The 23,273-nt window shown below is 47.1% G+C and overlaps 1 protein-coding gene across 2 annotated transcripts in view; it reads right to left on the bottom strand.

The window, feature by feature from the left end:
• Nucleotides 1–21,099, bottom strand: part of RCSD1 (RCSD domain containing 1) — a 30,130-nt gene extending 9,031 nt beyond the window's left edge. For both annotated transcript variants that reach the window (XM_030949648.1, XM_030949656.1), the window contains exon 1: nt 20,897–21,099. In XM_030949648.1, coding sequence (XP_030805508.1) covers nt 20,897–20,902 — 6 coding nt within the window. In that variant the 5' untranslated portion in view covers nt 20,903–21,099. The remainder of the gene's footprint in view (nt 1–20,896) is intronic.
• Between the last annotated feature and the right edge of the window lie 2,174 nt (nt 21,100–23,273).

Below are 23,273 nucleotides of genomic sequence, written 5' to 3'. Positions count from 1 at the left end.
GTGAAGGTTGGGAAAAGCAAGCCTGTGTATGTGTTACAAAGTTCAAGAGTAAGCAAGGAGTTGAAGCAGAGTTTCTCACATCTGGCATCAACCAGCCAGCCTGAGAGCAAGAGGTTTTGGAAGACAGGATTTAGCAGCATTTTCAAACATCCCAGAGAATCAGTAATTCATGCAGAGCCTTCCAGCTCCAGCTGAAGAGCCTACACTCAGTACTTTTCAATGGAAGCAAACCAGGTGTCTCAGGCCAAGTGCCTGTTCCTTTTATCCTTGCAGTGAGCAGATGGAGCAGGCAGTAATGTACATTCCCACACATATCCTCAGCCCTCTCATACCCTTGTTACTGCCCTGGTCATCCTCAGCCTTGCTATTCCAGTGGTTCTGCTGTGAGAAATCATTCCCAGTCCTCACAGCAAGGCAACATCTGCTTGGAGATGTGTCCCTTGCTGTTCTGCTTTTTTCTCAGTGAAATACTGAGGTGGGTAGGGGGGAAGGAGGAAATACCATGGCTGAGAGAAGCCTCCCCTCCCCTGGGTCAGCAGCAGGCTGAGAAGCTGAAGGCTTGTGCTAGAGTCTGGATGATGCAGCTCTTCCCACACCACACTGCCCTGGTGTCATCCCACATTCACCCTGTTTTCTTTGCTATGTGTCTGCTGAGCAGTGTGAATAGAAAGCCTTGAAATCAAAGCTGTTAAAGGAAACCTTTGTTCTTCATCTCTAGTATCTGATGCTGGGGAAACCAAACCAGAGGAACCGAGAATAGCTAACCAACAATTGTTATTCCAACCAGGAATAACAAGCCCGATTCTGTTAGAGGTGGAGAGCTCAGAACAAGAAAGCAGGCTACAAGCCATCTGCAAGGAACCTCACACCTCACAGCTCCCTGTACCACCACGAACCCACGACCAGCACCACACTTCTCACCCCACTGCCTCAGTGCCCTTTCTGTTTCTCAGTTTTTGTTTGCATCGTGGAGAAAAGCCTTTCCCTTTCTCAGAGAGCTGTAAATAAAGACTCCCAATAAATGTTATCTTCTTTTCTCCAGGCCCACAAGCCCCTGTAGGTGTCTGCCATTCCCTGTTAAATTTCCCATACACTTTGGAATGGCTTTCCTGAATCCAAGGAATTCATATCAAGCTGTCTCGTCCCAGTGACCTTCACACACCTTCCCCTCATCTTTTCACCTTTCACTGGAGTAATTACAGGCAGGGAAAGTGGCAGATAACGGAATGGAAGAAAGAGTGAGGTAAGCAGATCAGCAGGGCAACCTGCTGCACATGAAAAATGATGGCTGGGCTAAGTGGGGAGGGACACCAGTTCCAAGATGCAAGCTGTGTCTCCCTGCTGTGAAGGGAGGGCAGGCTGGAAAGAGGAAGGAGCAAAGAATGAACCTGGAGAATGCAGGATGGACTGGGAGGCTTGGCTCTGCATATCAGCTCCCAGGATACCTGGGCATGGCAGAATGGACACCTGAAGTAAGGACCCAGTTGAAATGAGCAGCTGCAAGTGCTCTGTCCGTGGCAGAAAGGCTGCCTCCCTCGTAGTCCATTTTTTCTCCAAGAGCTTCTTTCACAGCCCTTTGCCTTTTCCCAGAAAAGACACTGAACTTCCTCTTGGCCTCTCTGACCTCTTGTTTTCGGGGTGAATTTTTCCTTTCTTTCTCTTTCTTTTCACTTCAGTCTGAACACACAGCTGCCTTTCTTTGATCAGAGCTGGGAGGCCAGCAGGGTTCCATGGGTGTCTTGTGCTGGCGGCTCCTGCGGGCGCGGGGCGCGGGGCCGGGGCGCAGGAAGCTCTGAGCATGCCATTCTAAGATTAGCACCAGTAGCCCACGGGGCTGTGTCCTCCAGAAACTGCCAGCTGCAGACTCTCCCATTACGGAAAATAAAGAACAGGGAAGGATCCTTACTCAGATCCCTTCTGGCAGTTACACTGCTGTGCTGTATCCAGCGTTTTTTACAACTATTTTTCTGCCTCAGGTGATGTGCCAGGCTCTGTGTCTTCTGGTCAAGGGAAGGTGTTGTATTTGGGTATTTGGGTGCAAAAAGTTCCCTTCCTTGCACAGCAAGGAGAACATAATTCCTCTGAGTTCCAGGAGCTGGGCTGGCAGTCTCGCTCTCCTCCTTCCCACCACTGTGAGGAAGGTGGGAAGCCTCATTTTATCACTTTCAGCCCAGAGCGTGTACCAGCCCTCAGCCTCTTCCACACCTAAGACTAAGACATCTGCTTCTCTCACCCCAGAGCTCAGTGCTGCCTCTCTCCTGCCCCACACTATTAATTATGCAATCTTTCCCATTCCTGGTCATGCTGCCCACTTCGGTGAAATAACCCACCACTACTTTTCTAAATGGTTATGAGAAGTAGCTCTGTTTCTTTTCTCTCTCTCTTTTTTTTTTTTTTTTCTATAACAGTGAAATTACTCAGACATGATTTTTGTGCTTTTTGCAGCCAACTGCTGATTCTTTTTCCTCTTCAGAAGAAAAGCATGGTCAGCCTGCATGGGCTAAAACCACTGAGCTAAGGTTAAAGGCTTAGTCCATCAGTAATTTGGTGACTGATATTCTGAGATCTTTTACTGTTCAAAAAAAATAAGCATTGTATGTTCTGAAAATTGTCAGACAGAGCTGTAAACGGGAATTTAATTATACCATCAATGTAAGCATGGTACTGTCTGCAAAAAAAGGAAGTGCAACTACCAAGTTCTCTGTAAGGGGCTTGTTTCACTTTTCTCTTCCAAATAAATTTATAAAACTGAGTAAATTTGAAAACGGTTTTCAAACCCATGTTTCTTCATCTGCTTTTAAAACTGAGCCTAGTCCCTGTTAGCACTGGGGAAGACAGTTCTGCCTTTATCTGTGTCTGAGGTACAAATGTGCCAATTTGAGCCCCTCAATCCTCTCCTTATGCATCAGAGTCCTTGCCTCTATTGTGAGAGCAGGACTGCCCACCAACCCCTGGTTCTGCAGATTGTGTGAAAGGAGGACACTGCTTTGGGCACAGATCCTGCTCCTCTCACAGGCTGCCTGGGTCCACTGGATCCCCACAGAAATGTCCCATCATGTACCTGGTTTGACTGTTGAAGAGAGAAAGTTCTACTGGCTGTCATTCAGCGCACTGTTTTGGCTGAATACCAGCTGAGTAACAGCAGAGATCCATACTTCCCTAACCTCCTTCCCTCCCCTAGGAATCCTCTGACTCATCTGCTTTCGCAGGTAGGACATTTTGGCCAGATGGGTCACCTTTTACCTGAGAAGCAACACCTCCACGGCGCCTTGCAAGACTGGAGTATTGAGCAGCTATGAAATCAGTGATGGTTACACAAATTTTGGTACTGGTGCTGTGCAACTATCTGCCCAATTCTCATGCAACTGCATCTAGACATGGTTGTGAGGCCAGTCTCTGATCTCCATGTTTTGAAAACGTCCTGTTTCCAAAAAAGCTTCACAGGAATGACTCCCTACAGCCTGTTCTCACCGCAGCCCATCATGCCAGATCCTGTGCTCACACAAGCGCTGCAAAGCTCCCCTGTGACTCTCATAGGGATCTTTTCATTGCTGCACACACAGTCTACCTCAGCAACAGCAAATCAGGCAAAAATAATTTTAAATACAATGTCTCAGAGGCAGATACAATAAGGTATCCAAGGCTCAGGGCTAGTGCCTTGATTACAGATCCAGAAAGAGTGATATTCAGCACCCAGTGCTGCACCATGAGAAGGGAGTTGTCAGTATGCTAGAGGAAAACAAGAAGGTGTCAGTGGTTTTGGGGCACAGTTTCATAAGCCCTGGGTTTCAGACACCTTCTGTTTCCAACCACTCATTCTCCCCTGACCTTTCCTTTTCCCCTTCCCCCCTCCCCTGCACCTGTGTGAGTTTGTGGGGCTGTGCTGTAAACTGGATCACTGAGATGATCTGGGCTTAAAATACACCCCTTAACTCTTTACAGGGTTATTTTTAACCCGGATCATTTCAGCCTTGGAGTTCACAGCATGGCCCACCACGTGCTTGCCCTGCTGTAGTGGAAAGGGAGGGACAGGTGACAGGGGCAGCCTAAAGCACAGAGGAGAGGGCTGGAGCTTTAACTGCTCCAGCCAAAGCCTGAGGAAATCACATCCCTATGCGTCCTCCTGTTCTGATAAGACAGAAAAATCCTATTTTGCATGCCTGCTGGTAGAGGCTGGGCTGGGCTGTAGTGAAACTGGTGTTTCACCCTGCAGTCAGCTGCCACCCACCCACGGTGCAGCCAAGTCCAGGCCATGACCTGTGAGCCACACAGGGAGCACATCACTGGTAAGAAGTTGCCATTAAGCACCCACAAAACACCCATAAATACCGTGTCAGCCATCCCCAGCAGCTCTGCTTCAAATAACAGCAGCCACAAAGTGTTAGCAGGTTCTCTTTGCTGCATGGCAGAGGCCAAGCTCTGTAGGACCTGCTCAGCTAAGGAAGGGATGGGAGATGCATCTGTGGGCAGGAAACTCCTGAAGTCAAAATGAACCATCACCACACTCTGCCTGGAGGCCAGCAACTGGGAAGCAGTGCTGTGGTTTTGCTGGGATTAGAGCATCAATCCCAACCAAAACTGCATTTCAGGAGGGAACAGAGCCTCTTGCAGACCCTTGCTTCCCTGCCTGGCTCAGCTCTCCCAAAGCAAAGCATTCTGCACAAAGCCTTCCCAGGACTCACCCTTCTCATTTTTCAGTGAAGTAGCTGCAGGACTCGAGGAGCCAGCCAGCCACAGCTCTTGTCTGCACAGGAAAGCTTACACCAAACTGAGCTAGCTCTCCCAGCTTGCAGGGCAAAACACAGCCTTAATCTGATCGAGGTGCTGCTTTTCTGCCTAACTGAACTCATTTGCAATCGGCCTGGCTGAAAGGAGCTGTTCTCAAGCTCACCAGTACCTCATTCTGACACAGAAAGCAGCATTTTGGGAATGACACCGTAAGCTGCATCAGGGAATACGGCTCCTTTCAGGGCTCCCCAGGGTTGGAGGGGGTGAATGTCTCCTACTCCTGCACTGAGGTGCTGCCTCCTCCCCAGAAAGGTTCCCCTGCAGAGCTGGGGTTTGATGCACTGGAGATGTGCTGCACATCTCAGACCCGGCAATGGAGAAGTGATGACAGCACAGCTCCAATTTTGGATGACAATTTCCATCAGCAAGAGCCAGTCCCTTCTCCCTGACCTATCTTTTCTTCAACCACAGAGGCCAGCTGGAGGCAAGAGGTCACTGAGTAGTCACACAGGGCAGGATCTAAGGTACGCTTCCTGTTTATCTGCAGAGGACATGAACTTATGCTCTGGAAAATGCACCACAAATGCATCTCAGTTATTTTGGCTATCGCATTTTTTAAGTGCAGATAAGATTAGATGGGCAGCTCATAAGGAACTCCTCTTTAAATCAACTAAAAGAGCTCAAGAGTAGTTTTTAATTAGGACTGGACCCATGCTACTGAATGGAAAAACCTCTCTAATTTGTAGTTTCAGTAAAAGTCATTTCTCTGCCTCTGACATTTAGAGGAATCCCAGCTTGCACCCTCTTGCCAACACAACCTGAACTCATTTGTTTATCTGTATCCATGTGAGTACATCAGTGGCATCAGGATCATACTGAAAGGGGAACATTGTTTGGACTTGGAAGGGAGGGGCAAGTAAGCAGGGTATGTTCAAAACACAAAGTCCCCCAAAAGAGCAAGCTGAAAGACGAGAGGGTGGGAAAGCACCTGAATCACAGCATGAGGAATCAGGCAGCACAAAGCAGGAGGTGCTGCTACCCACGAGCTGAGCCTGCCTGTTCTCTGTGACCCACAAAAGCACAAACACAGGCTGAACACAGATTGCCCAGGAAGTAGGTGGGCTCACCCTGGCCTTGGCCCATGTTCCACATCCCTAGAAGGAAATCTCATGATGCTTGTTCCGACTGCAGCTCAGCACCACGCTGGGCCCCTGGCTCAAGAAGCAACACATCCTAAGATGTAAGCCCTGAATAAACAAAACTCTTCTTGCTACTCTGACCCCTCTTCAGCCCAGCAAAGCATCCTTCTTTGCGTCTCTCTCTTTATTGTTCGTCACAAATCATTCTCACTGGAGACCTTCCAGCTCTCTGTTTCAGGAGGGATTTCTGTGATTTATTTACTCGCTTGGCGTCTTATCTGGCAAGGAAGCTGCTCCTTGTCTCATTGTAGTAAATTTTAATTATTGGCAGAAGCCCCAGCTGGAAGTGGCTGCAGCTGTGGCTCTGTGACACCTCCTAGCCAGCCCTGTCCATCACTGTGTCAGTGTAGCCTGTAGCACCTTGGGAAGCACGGCCAAGGCTCCCACCTGCCTTTCCTACCATTTACTGTACAGCAGGGGTGATATTTGCCGTGCTGTGCTCCACCACAGCAAAAGCTACCCTGTGAGCCACCTCTGCACCTTCCTCTGGCGGGGCTAGGCTAGCCCTGAGAACTTTGTGAGCATTTAGAGCATTACCACAGTTACTTTCCTGGAGAGGACAAGAATATCTTGCAGGTCTTTCAAATGTATCCCAAACACTACCAAAAAAATAATACTTTTCTACTTCTATCTTTCTGCAATATTTTCTTTGATCAGCCTTTACCAGATGCTAAATACCTCCATTTCACAATCCCAATGAGAATTTTGTGAGCTTTATGAATGGCAGCATGCAGAGTCCTCATCCTTTTTCCCCAAGCTGCCATCAGATGGCTGAGCAAAAAGCAATAACTGGTCTCAGTGTGCCATGGGCCCCTCACTGCTAAAATGCAGGAGTGAAACATCATAGAAGGCTGAGCAAAGAAAGTAAGATTTCTACTTCAAAGATACAAGAAGCATTCAGGAGCTGATACCAGGCCATAAAATCTGGTTATGAAAGAGGGTAAGGGTTTTTTGAGGAGTATAATGATGACCCTAGCACGCTCTGCAGAATCCTTGGCTGCTGTTTGCCAGGACTGGTATTTTGAAGGTTGTACAAACAGGTTTCTAGTTTGACTTGCAACAAAAGGAGTTAATGTTTCATATGAGAGTGTACACAACTGTGCAGGACCACTGCACGTCCAAGATAAAGCTTCATCTACATTGTGAAGCCTCAGCCAGGGCAGAGGAGTCTCCACATCTGGTTGATGTCACACGCAACAGATTCATTCTTGCAGCTTTGGGGAAAGCCATCTGTGAATTATATTGTGAATGCTGGAGTTTGGGTTCCAGATTTCTGAATACTTTGCAAAGACAACAGGACCTCAGATTAGGTTTGGGACCAGTCTGAGCTCCTGGCCCCAAAGATGGGTTTTAGACTACCCTGACCCAGCCACACATCTCTTCTGTACATACCTCTGCATAGCTGGAGATTGTGGTTTCCTGAGACAAAGGACTGCTCATTAATTGAGAAATGTCAACAAAGTAAAGAAATATTGGACATGGAAGCCTTGGAGGCAGTCAGGAGGAGGTAAGGAGTCCTGCTTACACGTGCTGCCTTCAAGGCAGTCAGTGTTGTTAGAATGCAGAGATCCCTAGCAGCTCTTCTCAGTTCCCTCTGAAAACAGGACCTCTCACAGCAGCCCTAACAAAGATTCAACTAAAACTCCTGAAATCCAAATGGCAGCAAAACACATCAGGTCTTCTCTTGAACTCTTTCTTTTTGAAGTATTTTCAGTGGAGAGCAAGCTTCTTGCCTGAGGGTAAATCACTGCTGGCCTTTCTCTTAGAATCTATTGAATAAGTTAGCCACAAGAACAAGACAGAAGTATGACATTCCTTCTCAGAGTGGCACCCAGGTCAATGTTTATCCCACCACAGATAAGTGAATATAGGATGAGTGTGTTCCTGGCCTCAACTGCAAGGCCATTGCACAGCTATTAGGAGGGTGATAATGAGGAAGGAGCTATGACTATAACCCAGGGCAGAGCAGTATGAGGAATGTGGACTACAAGGGATTGTTTGTTTTTAAGAGAAAGGGCAGAAAAATTCCACTTTACATAAAATATGTAAAAATATGTAACACTTCCCTGAGTTTGGAAAGAGTTTGCTTTAGGGCAACATTCTTCTCAAGACTTGCAGTGATCTGGTCTTGATTTTCTCATTCTGAGAGTTCCCTTGTGAAGTGCTGCCATCTTGGCACTCGGGGTCAAGCACTGCCCAAAGGGTAACGTGAGGATATTCCAGCTCAGCAGCTTTCATCCAGAAGACTACAAGAAAATCTCTCAAATGCCTCACTTGAAAACTACAGAGGGTTGGATCTACCAAATTTAAAGGCTAACCAAAGCAAGATTTAGGAATTGGGTAGAGGCTGGTGAGTAGCCCAAAACTAGTAAAGGGACAAATGTTTCTCAAAGGAAGAAGCACTGTGTTGAACTCATCCACTACACTGTAAATAAATGGTTTGTGTACTTCCAGCCTTGCCTACTAAAAGTGGAGGGGAAACTCCTGACAGCTTTCCATCCTTTAGTGGTTTGATGTACCCAGGTCTGCTTGTCCCTAGGAGGTACCAATAGCCCAGGTGTGCTGGGCCATGGGGACCACTGGGTGGTGGCTGGGGTGAGATGCTGGGGTGTCAGCACAGCCAGGCAGTGCCAGGCAGGAGGAGACAGGCAGAGGAGAGCAGCCAGTGCCAGACACACAGGAGAGGAGCTGTGTCCCTCACAACAGAATTATAGGAAACATCTGCAGACATCGGGAAATTCGATGAGGTGAATAAACTATCTACCTTCTGTTTCAGAGAGGGTCTACAATGAAAATAAAATGAGATAATCATTATTTTAAGCGAGTTGTTCTTTCCTTTGTGCCATGGTATGTAGCTCTCAGGAGTGCCTGGCCTGTGCTTGCCAAGCTCTGTCTGGAGAGATTAGCAAAGGCAACAAGAGTCACTGTGAAAGGCACGAGTGAGATCTTGAGTCTCCCTTTTGGCAATGAGAATATTTGGCAATTGCCTGGTGCCTGCACGTTCCCAACACTGCATGGGCTGATTAACCTCAGCAGCATTACCTCAAATCACTGTCAGGAGTATGTGCTGAGAGGGCAATGTATGGGCTTGTGCCCTTTAATGCCTGTAGACCTACTGCTGCATAGCCCCAGAACTGGTCCTGAGGCAAGCCAGGCTTTCACCTGTCAGGAGAGCACTCAGGTGACCAGGCAGGTGTGTGAGGTCTCCTCTGCCCCAGCAAACCTTGAATTCCTTGCTACATGTTGGAACAGCTTTAACAAGCAGGCTGGCAAGTGCTTGCCCTAAACCCTGGATTAAAAAGGGGTTTGAAGCCCACACTCTCAGAGAACAGCACAGAGCCCAGGCTTCCTGAGCAAGTGTCTTATTGCTTCTGGCAAAGGCTGCCAAGAGTGGTTTGATCCAGCACCACCATTACCAAAAGAGGCAGTGAACTGCAGCACCTGGTCCCTAGCGGGCAGGGTGCCTGTGCAGGGGCAGCATTTGTGAAACCTCAGCCCGTACCCTGCAGAGACACAGGCAGCTTTTGGATCTGCTGTACCCTGAGCAGGAAAAGGCATCTGGCTGTTCAGCCACGACTCTCTGTGCAGGGGATGGCAAACCAGCTAAAATCAATCATTTAAATAAATTATTTTGTGTGCGTTCCTTTGGGAATCCGTGACTGAGGTGACCACAGAAACCTCCAGCAAAACATGGGTGTCACTGTTTCCTTTTGTGCAAAAAGTGCTTTTTGTGAGATGCGTGATCCTGTGTGCCATGCTCAGAGTATTCTAATGAGAAATGGAGTGCTGGGAAGAGATGAGGCTGTGGGACAGGGGGAATGCAATAGGGACCCAAGGACAGGTCAAGCAGGGCAAATCCAGGCTTGTGCAGAAGCAGCATCCCATTAGGCACTGGTTAAGTTTTAATAGAGAGCAGGCAGATGCTCAGTGAACTGGAGGAACCTACAGGGTCAGGGAGTGACTGCAAGATATGAATTGCAGCCTTTCCATTCTGCATTAGTCCTGTAGTTGATCTACGACACGATAATTCCCCTCAGCTACTCAAAAATCCAGGAAAGCATTTTAGTGCAACAGCTGAAATGAGATTTGGTCCCAGAAGACAGAATGCTCAAGAGGAAAGACACAAAAGGTACTCAAGAAAGGACAAGGTGACTCCTATTGCAGGGAGAAACCAGAAGGTTGGGATGGGAGGCAGGAAGGTGAAATAAAAGGCTGTTAAGTACCAGTGAGACCTGAGGGGGAGAGGCTGTGGGACACACAGGAAAAAGAGATCATGATCATCAGGATTATTTGGTTTATGAGATACATAACAACATCTGCCTGCAGACAGTGACAAGGAATAAACAGGAGGGCTAAGCACAGAGGCAAAAATCTGCATTGCCAGCCAGGCCAGCTGCCTACAGACAAGGTGGCCAGGGAGTCCAAGAGAGCAGGGAAAACACAGAAGCTTCACTAAGGAGCCCAATGAATTCAAGGAGAAACAGCCTCCGCCTTTCCTGTCGCAGGGCCCTGCGTCTGCAATTGCCTCACAACAAGCCCAGCACAGCTGCTCACAGTCAGGCCGAGCAGCCAACATGGAAATCATTCCAGGCAGCAGGAAAAGGATCATGGATAAAGCTGATATGTGGCTTTATGTGGTCATACCCAGCCACACAAGTGGAAAAAGAGGGAATAGCAGGGAGGCTGTGCCCTTACAGGCTGCATGGCAGCCTTTCCCTGGACAGGCTCCATGCAAGGGGGGTCTCCTGCCACCTGAAGCAGCACAGCTTCAGAAATGCACCCATACTGGGTTTTGAGCCCAGGCACATCACACAGGGTTCTCTCTTTGACTCTTTGGGGTGCATTGTTGTCTCTGTTCAGAGGCTGAGGTATTTGAGATGATACAGCTTCAAGAAATAAAAAAGAAGTACAGAACTATTGAAAAGCTGGCAGTTTACCATATGGCCTCTGTAGGTGGAAGTGTATTGCAAACCAGCTGACTACAGCTCTACCACTGCAAACTGCAGCTCAGCCATCAGCAACCTTAAGCACTGAGACACAAAAAACAAATAGCTGAACACAGATCTCTACAACTACTAAGCCTGACTACACTAGGAGACTAAATTAATACACCTCTTCCCTTTATGAAGTCCTGGAAACTCAGTGTCTTGCTATTTCCTTCAAGTTAATACACTTGTTTTAAAAACACTGGTTGTATTAATCTGGAACAAACAGTTTCTAAAAAAAGGTGTTTTTTTTTTCTCATGTGGCCTTAAAAGAATGGTGTTGATGCTGCAGAGCTCTTCCCTTGCTCCAAGTGAACACCAGGGACACATTTGAAGCAACTGTCCATCAAGTTTACCATATCTCTAAGTCTCTTGGGGAAAATAGCTTGTGCTGCTTAAATGGGAGTGCAATCAGTAAGCCAGAAGCTTGCAGCAGATACACTGAGCATTGCTATTATTTGAGGTTATGAAAATTCAGATTGGGATGCTGAAAATAAAGTCCCGTGCTCTGGAATGGCCTGTCAAATACAGCCCTCAGCTCCTCGTTTAAAGAAGGCCACAATGAAGGAGGTCAGTGGGAATTTAACAAGAGGAAATGGCCTCAAGTCGCCCCCCAGGAGAGGTTTAGATAGGATGTTAGGAAAAATTTCTTCACTGCAAGGGTTGTTCAAGCACTGGAACAGGTTCCCAGGGAAGTGATGGAGCCACTATCCCTAAGGACATGTATATGTAGCACTCAGGGGTTTGTTTTAGTGGTGAGATTTACAGGGCTCGGTTAATGGTTGGACTTGATGATCTTACAGGTCTTTTCCAATCTAGATGATTCTGTGATTAACTTGGCAGCAGGATTTCAGTGTCATCTGAGAGCTAATGCACCACTTCCTTAAGTAATGGAAGATCCCCACTCTCCTTCAAGCAGCACTACTTTTAATTTCTCCAAAATTAAATTAGGTGAACACCTCCACAGTTTTCAGCTTAGTTCAGGAAGACATCTGGGTTTTCTGGTATGTCAGGTGGGATATGGATATAAAGTCCTGTCATGAACTCCTTCTCTCCATCTGATGGGAGCCCTGTAGCAATAAATACTGCCTGAAAGCTTGATGATACAACAAACATGAGCTATAGAAGATATCTAAACCGCAGATAATATGCTTGAAGGGGGGGAATGGGTTATTTCTCAGAAATCATCCATTGAATAAATAAGTTGATGAGGTTGTGTTGTTTTAAGAATCCACAGACACTCCCAATGTGGAATTGCTCCACTGGAGCCAAGGGCTGATCTGTACCCTGGCAGGGTGATGCTGATGTCCTGATTTACAGCTGACAACAGCTGTTAGCAAGATGTTGGTCTGCCTGGCCTGGAGAGCATTGCTTCCCCTGTGTCTTCAGCAGCTTGTCCAGGCAGCCTCTGGGATGCGTCCTGGAGACTCCCAAAGGCTGCTTCCAAAGGCTCCAGGGGTGGAGGGGTGTGCTAGCAGCTCTGATGAAGAGCAGTGGTGGCCACTGTGAGATGTAGCTGCTTTCCTGCTGAGCTGCCTCCACCAGCTGCTTGTACAGAGCTCTGCTCCTGGCCAGGGCTTCCCTCAGGATCCTTCTCAGCTTCCCTTCCAAACATCTGTTTTTCTTAATGGTCTGGGAACTGTACACAGCTTGTCAAGCTCCCCCAAATTAATTGGTGCCTCTCTGTGTGTACTTCCAGGCCTTCTTCTGGGGAGCTCTTGCTGCTCTAGGAGAGTAAGGGGTGAGCTAATGGAGGAACAACCAGCAAAACCTCCCAGGCTGTCCACAGGAGACAGGAAATAGGGCAGTCTGTAGGGCAAGTGCTCTGCTCTCACGTGAGCAAGGAATTCTAGACTAAGAATTCCAGAGTGGAGAGATGGCCAGGAAGGCTGGACTTGCATGTGTATTACTTCAGTGGGGAAAGAAAGGCATAAACCATGTTTATCATATTGTGCCTTGAAATAAATCATTATTTTATGCCATCTCAGCCATGGTGCTCCCTTAAGTGACTTGCTGTAGCTTCAGACACGATGGGAGGCTACACCCTGCTCTCACCTGCACATGCTTGGGAGACCCTTGGGCAGCTGCTCTGTAAGAAATGGGCTGAGCCAATGGAACAGCCCCTGCAGCAGAAAAGGTCTCGACCCAATGGATCTTCTCCCTTGGTTGCCTCTCAGGGGGTCAGGAAAAAAAGCCCTGCTTTTAGCAGAGCCTGAAAAAAAATGATGAATTTCAACATGAGGAGGCTCAGACTCAAGATGCTTCAGGTGAGATGAGGAAGGGACTGCTCTTGGCCTAATGAGTGGTTAAAGAGGATGAACTTTAGGCAAATGAACATACAAAAGGCATAAATTATCTAATCTGAAGCTATTCAGAAGGTTAAATTAGAAACTGAAGTCACTGAACTGTCAAAGAAAGTGCACAGAGAATGCAAGATGCAGGGACAGTTCAAAATACTTCTGATAAATGCTGTAAGTAGACTGTGGTACCTCCCATTTAAACTCAGAGACAGCCTAGTTAGAGCAGCACAGGGATTCAAACTCCTCTCAATTTATCAGGCTGGGAACAGAAAATCAGAAGGGTAAATGAGCCTACACAGAGCTTCCAACTACAGAGGCTTCCAGACTCATCAGTTAGGGCTGTGCTATCTTTGTAACACATTGCTATTAAATTAGGTCTACACTGGATACAGGCGGGACAGAGAAGGAGGTTCATATTTATCTAAGCCAGGAATTTAGTCTAAAAAGGTACACAGATATGGAGCAGAGGAAAGTGATAGCAAGCACGCTGCTGGCAGCCAGCTTGAGGTGTGAATGCTGAGCTGGACCCACAGAGATGCCTTGTTAGCTGGACCCTGGAGGGCTCAGTGGCCCCAGTGGCACTCAGGACCTGGGTCTGCAAAGCTGCTTTCCCACCCTTTGGCTTCATCCAGAGTCTCCAGCCTGCAAGACTCCTGAAAACTGGGCCAAACACTGGGGAAATGTACCCAGGCAGCTGTAATTTGCTGTTATGCTTGAAAGTGCCTGAGTTTTCAGCCCAGTCTGGATCGGCCATAATGACGCACTGGAAATTTAGTCTTTTCCACAGGTAAACTACTCATCTATACACCCTACGGAAAATGCACACAAGCAACTCCTGAGCTGCAGCTTGGCCTTCGACATAGATTATTTTTTTGGTGATGTGAAGAAGATAATGATCTCTGTTTCTGAGTAAAACTGCTCATAAAATTATCCCAAAATGCTTTAACAGAGAAACTCAGTGTTCATAAGAGCTTTGAAACACTCTACCCCTTCTTCAGCACTCCATTTCTTTTACCTGCTGGCTGACTGGACCCTGTTTACATGTTATTTCTCTCTGGCAAGAAGAGAAATTAAAGTTCCTTCAACCTCAGGCACAGTTTCCCCAGGTTCAAGCTGGGCCACCGGAACCAGGTGTCCAGGAAGTGTGGGCCCAGTGCCTGCACAACACTTGCTCAGTGACTGAATCAGCACTAGGAAGCTCTGGCCAGCAAGGCCCTGAATTCACAGGTGTTGAGAAGAAAAATTAAATTCAGCTTTTGATCTCTGGAATCACTGGAACAATCCAGTGATTTTTCAGTACCTTAGTTGGCTGTGACACGATGATGTATAACATGAGAATGAAGTCCTGATGTGAGTGGAAAAGGCAACTTTGCATTGAGCTGGGAGAAGCAAATGCTAGGATTGTTTCTCTTTTGTAGGAGTAACCAGTGTGTTCAGGAATCCATCCCTTTTCTTCCACTCTGTGCTCTTCACAGGCCCCTGCTGTCTGGAGGACCATGTTTGTGGGGACCCAGGGAGCCCTTCTGCCACTAACTGGGAATGAACACCTTCAGACTGGGAATGCAAACCCTGGGTTCTCACACAGGGACAGTGTCGACAACTCCATGCACCTTATAAAGACTAAATGGGAAACCAAATCAGACTGCGCACATTTCACGAGTTAAGCATGCCCTCGCTGCAAGGCCCAAGGGGTGAAATTCCTGGGAAGCCTGGCACACCAGCTCAAGTGTGTGTCTATGAAAACAGGGCATGTTTCATCTGAACTTACATCAGGAGGAACATGGCACTTTCAGCAGAAAGGTATTTCAAGATGATTGACTTGAGTAAGCCATGACTGCTGTTGTAGTGCGCAGTTTTAAAGGCTAAAGAACCCCATTCTAAAAACAGGAAGAAAGAATAAAAATAAAATTGGTTTTGTGTTTTATACAGGCAATAAAATTACCATTCCCAGACTCTTGCAGATGTGATGCCAATTTATTTTGACCTGAGCTTCCCACAGGCAGAAGTTTGCTGGGCTTGAACAATGCACTGCAGCAGGGAGGAATCATAAACACTTTTTGGGCTTGATGCTCAATAGCCACTGGTTTCTCCCAGCAGCCCACACGTGGAAGAACTGCAGAAGCAGCACAGTGCTGCCCCTCTGGTGGCCCTATCAGTACCACTAACCTGAATACAACTGAAGATTGCTTCTTATCTTTCTACCACTCAGTCCAGTCTATTTTTGAATCATTCCTGGGAAAAAGATTTTCTACTACATTTGGTTTCCACTACGCTACTCCAAACCATGCCAGACCTCACTGTTAGAAATCTTTCCTGCTATTTGGTGAGATATAAATCTTTCCTTTAATTGGATCCCATTATTCCCAGGCATACTGCTTTTTCTCATGCACTAACAAACTCTGTTTCCTCTGTGCTAACAGTTTTACAGTACTGTCCTCAGACTCCCTGCAAAGCCACAGTGATTTGTTAAACTCCAATCTTCTGAGGCAGAATTCCCTCTCCTTTGCATTTTTGTGCCTTTCTGTGCACAAGAAGTCACTGGTCTGGACCCTTTAGATATCCAGGCTTTCCAAACCACACACATTAATTCTCTGTGCATTTGAGAAGCCTGGGATGAACAGGAGCTTTGTTGAAGCTGGCAGTGGTAAACCAATATCTTTTGCAGATTAGCCACCAGTCATCCACACTGACCAAAGTCCTGTGTGCATCTTGTTAGAAAGGATAAAGAGGTGTATTTGCATATGCAAAAAAGCCAGCTTACAAGTTTTCTACCTGTTCTATAGGTGTGGGAACTTAGGGCAAACTACTAAATATAGGGTTTGAGCTCTTTTAAAATCTGGTGATGAATAATGAAGAAAAAGCCATGCATGTACATATGCTGTAAATCTGGCAAGGGAGGTGTGGGTCTTTGCTTGCAGAAGACTTCCAGAAACACCTTCAGCAAGTGAAGTGCTTCAGTCTGACAAGAATTTGGTGCAGCCTCTTTTCCTGTCTTTCTGAAAAGTGGCGCAAATAGGGCAGATAAGGCTTTTCCTTACAGTACATTACCAGGACCCAGATTCTGGTGGTAAGATATAAAGATACAACTCAGATTTGATGTAAAGGCATGTCTGGCATGAGACTAGATAGCTGGATACATTGTGACCTGCATGAAGTGTGACTTAAATCCATGCTTAGGTGAGACTGTAGGAATGCAGCGCCCCATGCCTCTGTCACAACGAGGTGTGAAGCAACTCTGCAGTGAGTGTGTAATAACAACTTCTCCTTACACAACAGCTCTGATGTCCCTAGACCACATTCAGGGCCTTGTGCCCTACAAACTGCTAAAGGCAGTTTGTCCCTGTCTGCAAAGCACCAAACAAGGTCCTCCAAAGAGCTTTCCTTGCTGCTGGGTTCAGCTGCCAGCTCAAATCCCAACTCCAGGCTGTAGAGCTGCTGTTTTAGGACAAGGAGCCTCCACCTCTCTAAAACACCTCAGTCAACAGACCAAAGTGGAAACAGAATGGAAAACCAACCCCAGTTTGTATGGGCTGGTTCATTTCCATGATAAAAGCCAGCAAGTTTGCAAGCAGCATCTATTGATAAAGCAGTGCTGATGTTTTGCCCTGTTCTTCAGATAAGCAGCTCCTGGGAATGTATGGGAAGGTATGCATGATATGCTGCCCTACTGCAAAGCATCCTGCCAATTAGGCTGTGGAGCACAGGACAGAAGGCGTTTCCAAAATGCTGTCACCATGGCTTGGGAAACTCAGACAACCAAACTGGGGAGTGAGGAGAGGTTCAGAAGAATTCTCTCTCTCTGGTGACACAGGAAAAGCCTTAATTCCATTTATTCTGGGGTCTCTGCTAGGGGGAACAAAGGGCTGCAGCACAGCCCATGGGGTTTGGTTTTGCTGTTTGCTGTCCTTTGAGAGGGAGGCCTCCAGTCACAGGGATGTGGAAGTCTGGCAAAACAGATCCTTTCCAGGACTCTGCTGCAGACATTTACTGTCAAGCAGTTCCCAAGTCTGCCCAGACCTGAGGGGTAAAATGGGGTCATATAGTACCTCTCCCAGTATATTTAAATACTCTTCCCTTTATTTTCACAGACACACTGCACAAATGTGTCATTTTGATGGGTTTGAGAGGAAACACTGAAAACAACCTGTATTTGAGGTTGAACCATTCTGTTAAGCAAAAAGAAAAAAAAAGAAGAGGGGAAAAAGAACACTTTAACTTTTAGAATGAAAGGCAATCATCAGAGCTTCCTGAGAAAGGGATATTGCTTCCTGGCAGAGCTAACCATGGCGTAATGCCTGCTCATAATCTCGGCTCCACAGCTGCCAGGGTGGGCAGAGACCTCTCTGAGCCCAGCTCACCTCCTGTCCTGCTGCTCTGGGGACCAGGATGGTCACAGATTTCAGCCCCCCTCATCTGCACAGTACCCATTCCTGCGTCCCCTCCAATTCAGTCCCCTTGGGTGACATCTCCTCAGCGCAGTTTTCCTAAGGACAGGGTGAGTGCTGCCCAGGAGGTTGCCAGGAAGGGTGAAGTGAGCAGAGAACTGCCCTCAGCCCTGGGAAAGCTTTCCCTCTGCTGAGTCAGTGCACCAACAGGAAAAATGGAGATCTAGCAGGAGTAGGTGCAGAAAAGAGACAATGGAGATGTCACAGAATTAAATGACATCTGTTGGCAGGTACAAAGAAAGGGGGAGCCTTCCCAAAATACACCTGGCTGCTGCACCCCTGCAGCTTAGGGAACCCATTACACTGTAGGGAGCCACTCAAGTGAAATTCAGTCTGGGATTGTTTCCCTTTGCTGTGCAAGTGAAGTTCAAGTGTCTCCATGCTCCCAAGCCCCTACAGAGAGGCTGGGAAGAGGAATGCCATGACTGCTGTGGAATATGGGCTGCAGAAAGCCACAAGCACTTTCAGGGGAAGCCTTAACTCACAACATCTGCAGCGAGGTTTGGGAACCCACAAGCCATGAGAATTACACAGCCTGGGCCAAATCTGAGGATGTAAACTAACAAACCAACACAAAAATTTCTAATACTTTCTGTACCATAAGTGCAAAGAATGTTTCATGGCTGCTTTTCTTTACAAGTGGCTTAGCTTTCCCCACTGCAGTTTTACACATTTTTGATATGACCTTATGTTAACAATCTGTGGTATAAACTTCATGATTTCTTTTCATCTGCCATAACACTGGAAAGAAAACTGATTGTCAAATCTATTTTGCATCAAGAAGATGGGCCAAAAAAAAAAACCCAAACAACAAAACAAAACATTGAAGATCACAAAAATTACATGAACTGCAAGGGCAGGGTTTTGCTGCCTTTTTCTCCCTCTTTAGGATCTTAAATAGTTTCAGTCGCTGCTTTCAGTGTGGCACATTCCTGAAAGTAGGATAGCTAAGACCATAGGTACTAGTCCCTAAGTAGCAGCAACTGAAACTAACCCCTTTAAGGAAGAGATCCCAACTATCTTGCTTCTGTGGGTTTTTCAAAACTAGTGTCTTCCTGCCAGGGACATGATGGAAATCAGCTGGCTAGGTCAGCCCTCTGCCCTTTTCCTCCTAATGCTGGTAATCCTCATGTGTCCCATTAGAGCAAAGAGCTAGCCAGTTATGCCAGCAGGAAAGCAGGGAGCAGCTCTGCCTGCCACTGATGAAGCAAACAGGGAAATGACAGGACCCCTCTCGTTCCTGCTGCACAGGATCATTAAACCTGGATTTAAAGAAAAAAGTCTGTGGTGAGCCTTTGTGTCCTGCCTGTGAAAAGCCCTCAGGAAGAAACAGAGAAGAGAATCAGCTGGTGAGAAATCAAGCTCTTGCTCTTGGCTCTATTTTAGTCTAATATCTTCTTAACTTTGGGACATTAAACACATTTTTGGAGGCCTGGGGCAGGACCAAGCACACTACTTATAAAATATCTTGGTCATTGAGATGTTTTAAAAATAAGAATGAATTCAGCAATCTACAGATGACCAAAAAAACCAGGTAGCACAAGGAAAAGGTGGGAAATAGAGGTAAAGAGACAGGATCAAGAGCAGGGAGCTCTTAGATCAGATACTTCAGAGAAGCTTCCTGGCCACCTGACCTTCCACATGTGTCACATGTATCTCCAAAAAGGAAATGGCAGGTGTGCTCCTTTCTACTCCACAGAGACAACAGGAAAATACTCGAGGGGCGCAATCCTTTGTGTGTGGAGAGGAGGGAGGGTGAGAGAGAGTGTCCTCAACATGCCAAAATACCTGTTTCAGCCCTAAATTATAACAAATTAGGAGCTCAATTCCCCCTCTGAAACATTAAAGGATACTACAGTGAAAAAGAATAAAACGAGTGTTAAGAGTGAGTGACCGAGGCTCTGTCAAACCTGAAAACCCTTGTAAAGACAAACATTTGTCATGTCACGTAAGTAGCCTGTGCTGAGCTGGTTCCACCACTGCTTCATCCTTCTCCACCCCAAAATCTATTTAGATAATTCGGTTGAGGACATTTTTTGTAACAAACACACCTGAACAGGCCAAATCTTTAACCCTTGCCTGTGGGGCAGGTCAGCACAGATAACCAGGATGGTGATGTTAGCACCTGGGTGTTATCACAATTGCCCAGCTGAGTTATGCACTGGAATTCTTCAAAGGAAAACTGAAGTGGTGCTTGAAGCACACTGTTCCCTGGCTCTGCTGAGTGTCCCCTGCTACTGGGGCTGCATCCACGCAGAAAAAGGCTTATCTGGGAAGATAATATAAAGTGTTTAGTAAGGTCTCTGTTTAGCAGAGAGAAATACCAAATGTCCTCTTTCATAATTTGAGGTTTTGCCAATGTTGTAATCACCTTTCTATTTCCTGTGCCCCTCCTAAAAATAAATATTCCTTTTCCCTTGCCACTTTAAAAAACTGAAAAGCTCACAAATCCAGCCTGACACGACCAAAGCAAACACCACCATTCCCATTTTAAATGAATGGGAGGGGAGGCAGAGGGAGGTGAACTGCCCTGCCCAGGAGGGTGTTACACAGGAGAAGGTTTGAACATAAACCCCAGGGAAGCCAGAGTCCTGTCCACCAGCCCCGTGCCCACCCTGAGACATGAGATCCAACTCTCCTGGAGCACAGGGTGCACAGAGAAAAAGGGACAGAAAACCCTCTGGGGGTGTGCTACTCATCTACCTCGCTCAAGCACAGGCTCTCGGGTCCCCTTCCCAGACCCAAAATGTTCTATTGATAAGGAAAATGAGACCTCCCAATCCACCTGGGACAGGAGCCACACACAGCTGAGGGTGTGAATCACAAGTGCTGCTGCACGGGTTGGGAAGAAACCAGCCCCAAGGAGCTTGGAAGGTTTGTTCTCTTATGCCCCCATTCTTAATGATTCCTTAAAACCTCCTTTCAAAATGATACCTTTTAAAATCTAACACTCTAATCACACCTCGGAGACCAGTAAGTAAATTAAATTCTTCTTCGTTCCCCTGTCACAGAGGTAATTTCTTCCCAAACCATCCCCCCGCTTTCCAAAACTGGACTAAAACTGCAAAAGAGTCTGAGGTGCACGATAGGAGTGGGGGCGGGAGGAAAGAGACCTTTATCTGAACCCCAGCAAAAAGATATTTTGAAGCTGCCTTCAGGGAGAAATGCTTTGCAAGGTGGAGCTAAAACAGAACGCGGAGCCAGTCACAAGCTAGTGGAAATAAAAAAGTTTTCTTTACCTCCATGTCCTGCAAGAAGAGAGGTGTCCTCGGGGCAATCTTTCTTGCCCACCCCTTTCCCTGTTATCTGTGGGAAAAGTTCAGGAGAGGCAGAGCAGAGCCGCGGAGGGCTGGCAGATCCCAGCTGCTGCTCAGCCCGAGCGGACAGACAGAGCCCGGCCAGTGGCCCTGCACTGCGAACAAGGAAGAAGGGCGGGTGGGTGAGAGGAAGGGAGGGAGGGGAGAGGAGGGGGAGGCAAGGCAATCAGGGTTTAAATTTAGACACAAATCTAAACAGATACTCTCCTTCCTGGAGCGCCGGGCTCGTGAGACAACAAGCAACAAGCTCTGCCTCCGCGCCCAAACTGGGGGACACCGCATGTGCATTTCCTCTCTCCCTTTTTTTGTCTCCTCCTTCCTATTTTCTATCACCTTATCTTTATTCCCCTCCCACCCCTCCGTTTAGTCTCTATTTCTCTCCAATGGTTGCAGTTCCTGCCCTGCTATCACTGCTTCGATCTCTCCGCTGTCCACACTTCCCTCTCCCAGGGTCTCTCGCCTGCTTGTTTGTGAGGAGAGAATCCCTTTCCTTTTAACTGCAGCTTTCCTGTCTCTTCCTTCTTTTTCGGTAATTTCACTCGGCAATGAACTGTCTTTAGAAGGGCAGAATAGGAGGAGAGCGAGGGTGATTATTGGGCTTGGGCAGAATTTAAGGCGTTGTCCTGGTGCACGGCTGGGACTCCCAGGAAGGACAAATATCTGCCGGGTGATCCCGCAGGGAGAGGACAGGGCTTAATTGTGGGCACTAGCAGAGGGTGCCCATGCAAGGCTGGCACTGTCCAGCTGTAAAGCAGGACCAGCTCTTTCCGCCTTGAATTTGCGTCTCACACCACCAGGTCGGAAGGTGCGGGTTGTTCTCCTCTCCCTTGGCAGGGATGGACAGACTTGTGCAATGAGAAGCTTCCGTGGTGGTAGAGAAATTCAGATGGGGAAAAACAAGGCTCCGGGGATGTTTTTGCTGCAGTTTCCCTTTCCACGCTGATCGCAGTGTTGTAAACCGGACATCTCTGTTAGCAACTGTTTGCATATGCTCCTTCTCAAAGAATTTCAGTCCCCACCTCTCGAGAGCAGGGTGGTGCAGAGGAATTTGGAAACGCTCCCTTTGTCTTCTGCTGGCTTCCTCGCCCTGAGTGCAGCTGCAAAGTGACACAATGTCATATCGTCATTTTGGCACGGTACCTTGGGGGCAGAAGAGAGTTAAAGCATGTTTTCTAGAAGGGATGCATACTTCTCCTTTGCAGTGTTTCTCAAGTCCCTGCTGGCTGTGGCTGAAAACGCTCCAGCATGGATTTAAATGTGAGCATCATGATACCCCAGCTCCCTGTTACCGATAGTGGCTCTTCCAGTGCAGTTAACTGTGGCTGTCCTGCATGCTGCAGGACTCCTGTGGAATTTGCAGATTTAAATTGTGATCCAATTATCTCCCAGATTCAATATACAATAGTCACTCTGTCCTTAGCCAAAAGAATGATGGGCTGAGTTGCTGCAATCTGGAGATTGGGCAAGAGGACTAATTAATCTTCTGTTGTTGAAACACTGGATTAGATGGATTAGATGAAACCCCTCTGCTGTAAGCAACCAGAAGATGCTGCAACTGTAGATATAAGAAAATAAAATCTCAAATAAGTATGGAAATGGAACTACCACTTGTTTGGAAATCCTATTGATTTCTTCAACTCCTGACAATGGTGCATTAGGACAGGGAATAGAAACTAAACTGAGAAATAGGGTTGAGGCAGAGAGGGCAGGATTCTTCTACTGCCCATGCTTTGCCTGCTGTGGGGACAGCAAGAGGATTTCAGGCTGAGGGATTTCACTGGACATGGGTTGCAAGTGTTGTTTTCTAGATATCTGCCATGTAACACACCGTCAAAGTCACACCTCCCATAACTGTTTCCTGCTGCTAGGGGCTGTTTCAGTATTTTCTTTCTGCTTTCAGGGGTGTGCAGAGGAAACCATTTGCTTAGGTGTACAGAAAAGGAAACTGCTAGGGAGAGGCAGTATCGCTTCACCCATATAAGTAAAGCAAAAGCTGTTGCAGCTGCCCCACCACAATTCTTCACTCCATTTATTTCTGCCTCCAAGTATCTCGCCACAAAGCAAACCTTTTCTGCCTGCAGGATTCCCAAATGCCATTGCTCTGGGCATGGTATGCAGTACTCAGAGCATTTTTATAATTTTGTCTCTACTTTTGATACTTTTCCATGCTAAATCTTCCTTCCTGAAGGAGCAAGGGGTGAATGCGCAGAGATATGGTGTCTGTTTTTCTCCAGACAGGAAGACATGAGGTGTAGATTTGTTCTCTTCTCTCTTGTTTCTGGACTGAAAACCACTAGAA

Source organism: Camarhynchus parvulus, chromosome 1 (assembly GCF_901933205.1).
Source record: "Camarhynchus parvulus chromosome 1, STF_HiC, whole genome shotgun sequence".
Classification (NCBI taxonomy): Eukaryota; Metazoa; Chordata; class Aves; order Passeriformes; family Thraupidae; genus Camarhynchus; species Camarhynchus parvulus.
Note: the sequence above shows the minus strand (reverse complement) of the source record. Positions and strands in the feature narration are given on the sequence as shown.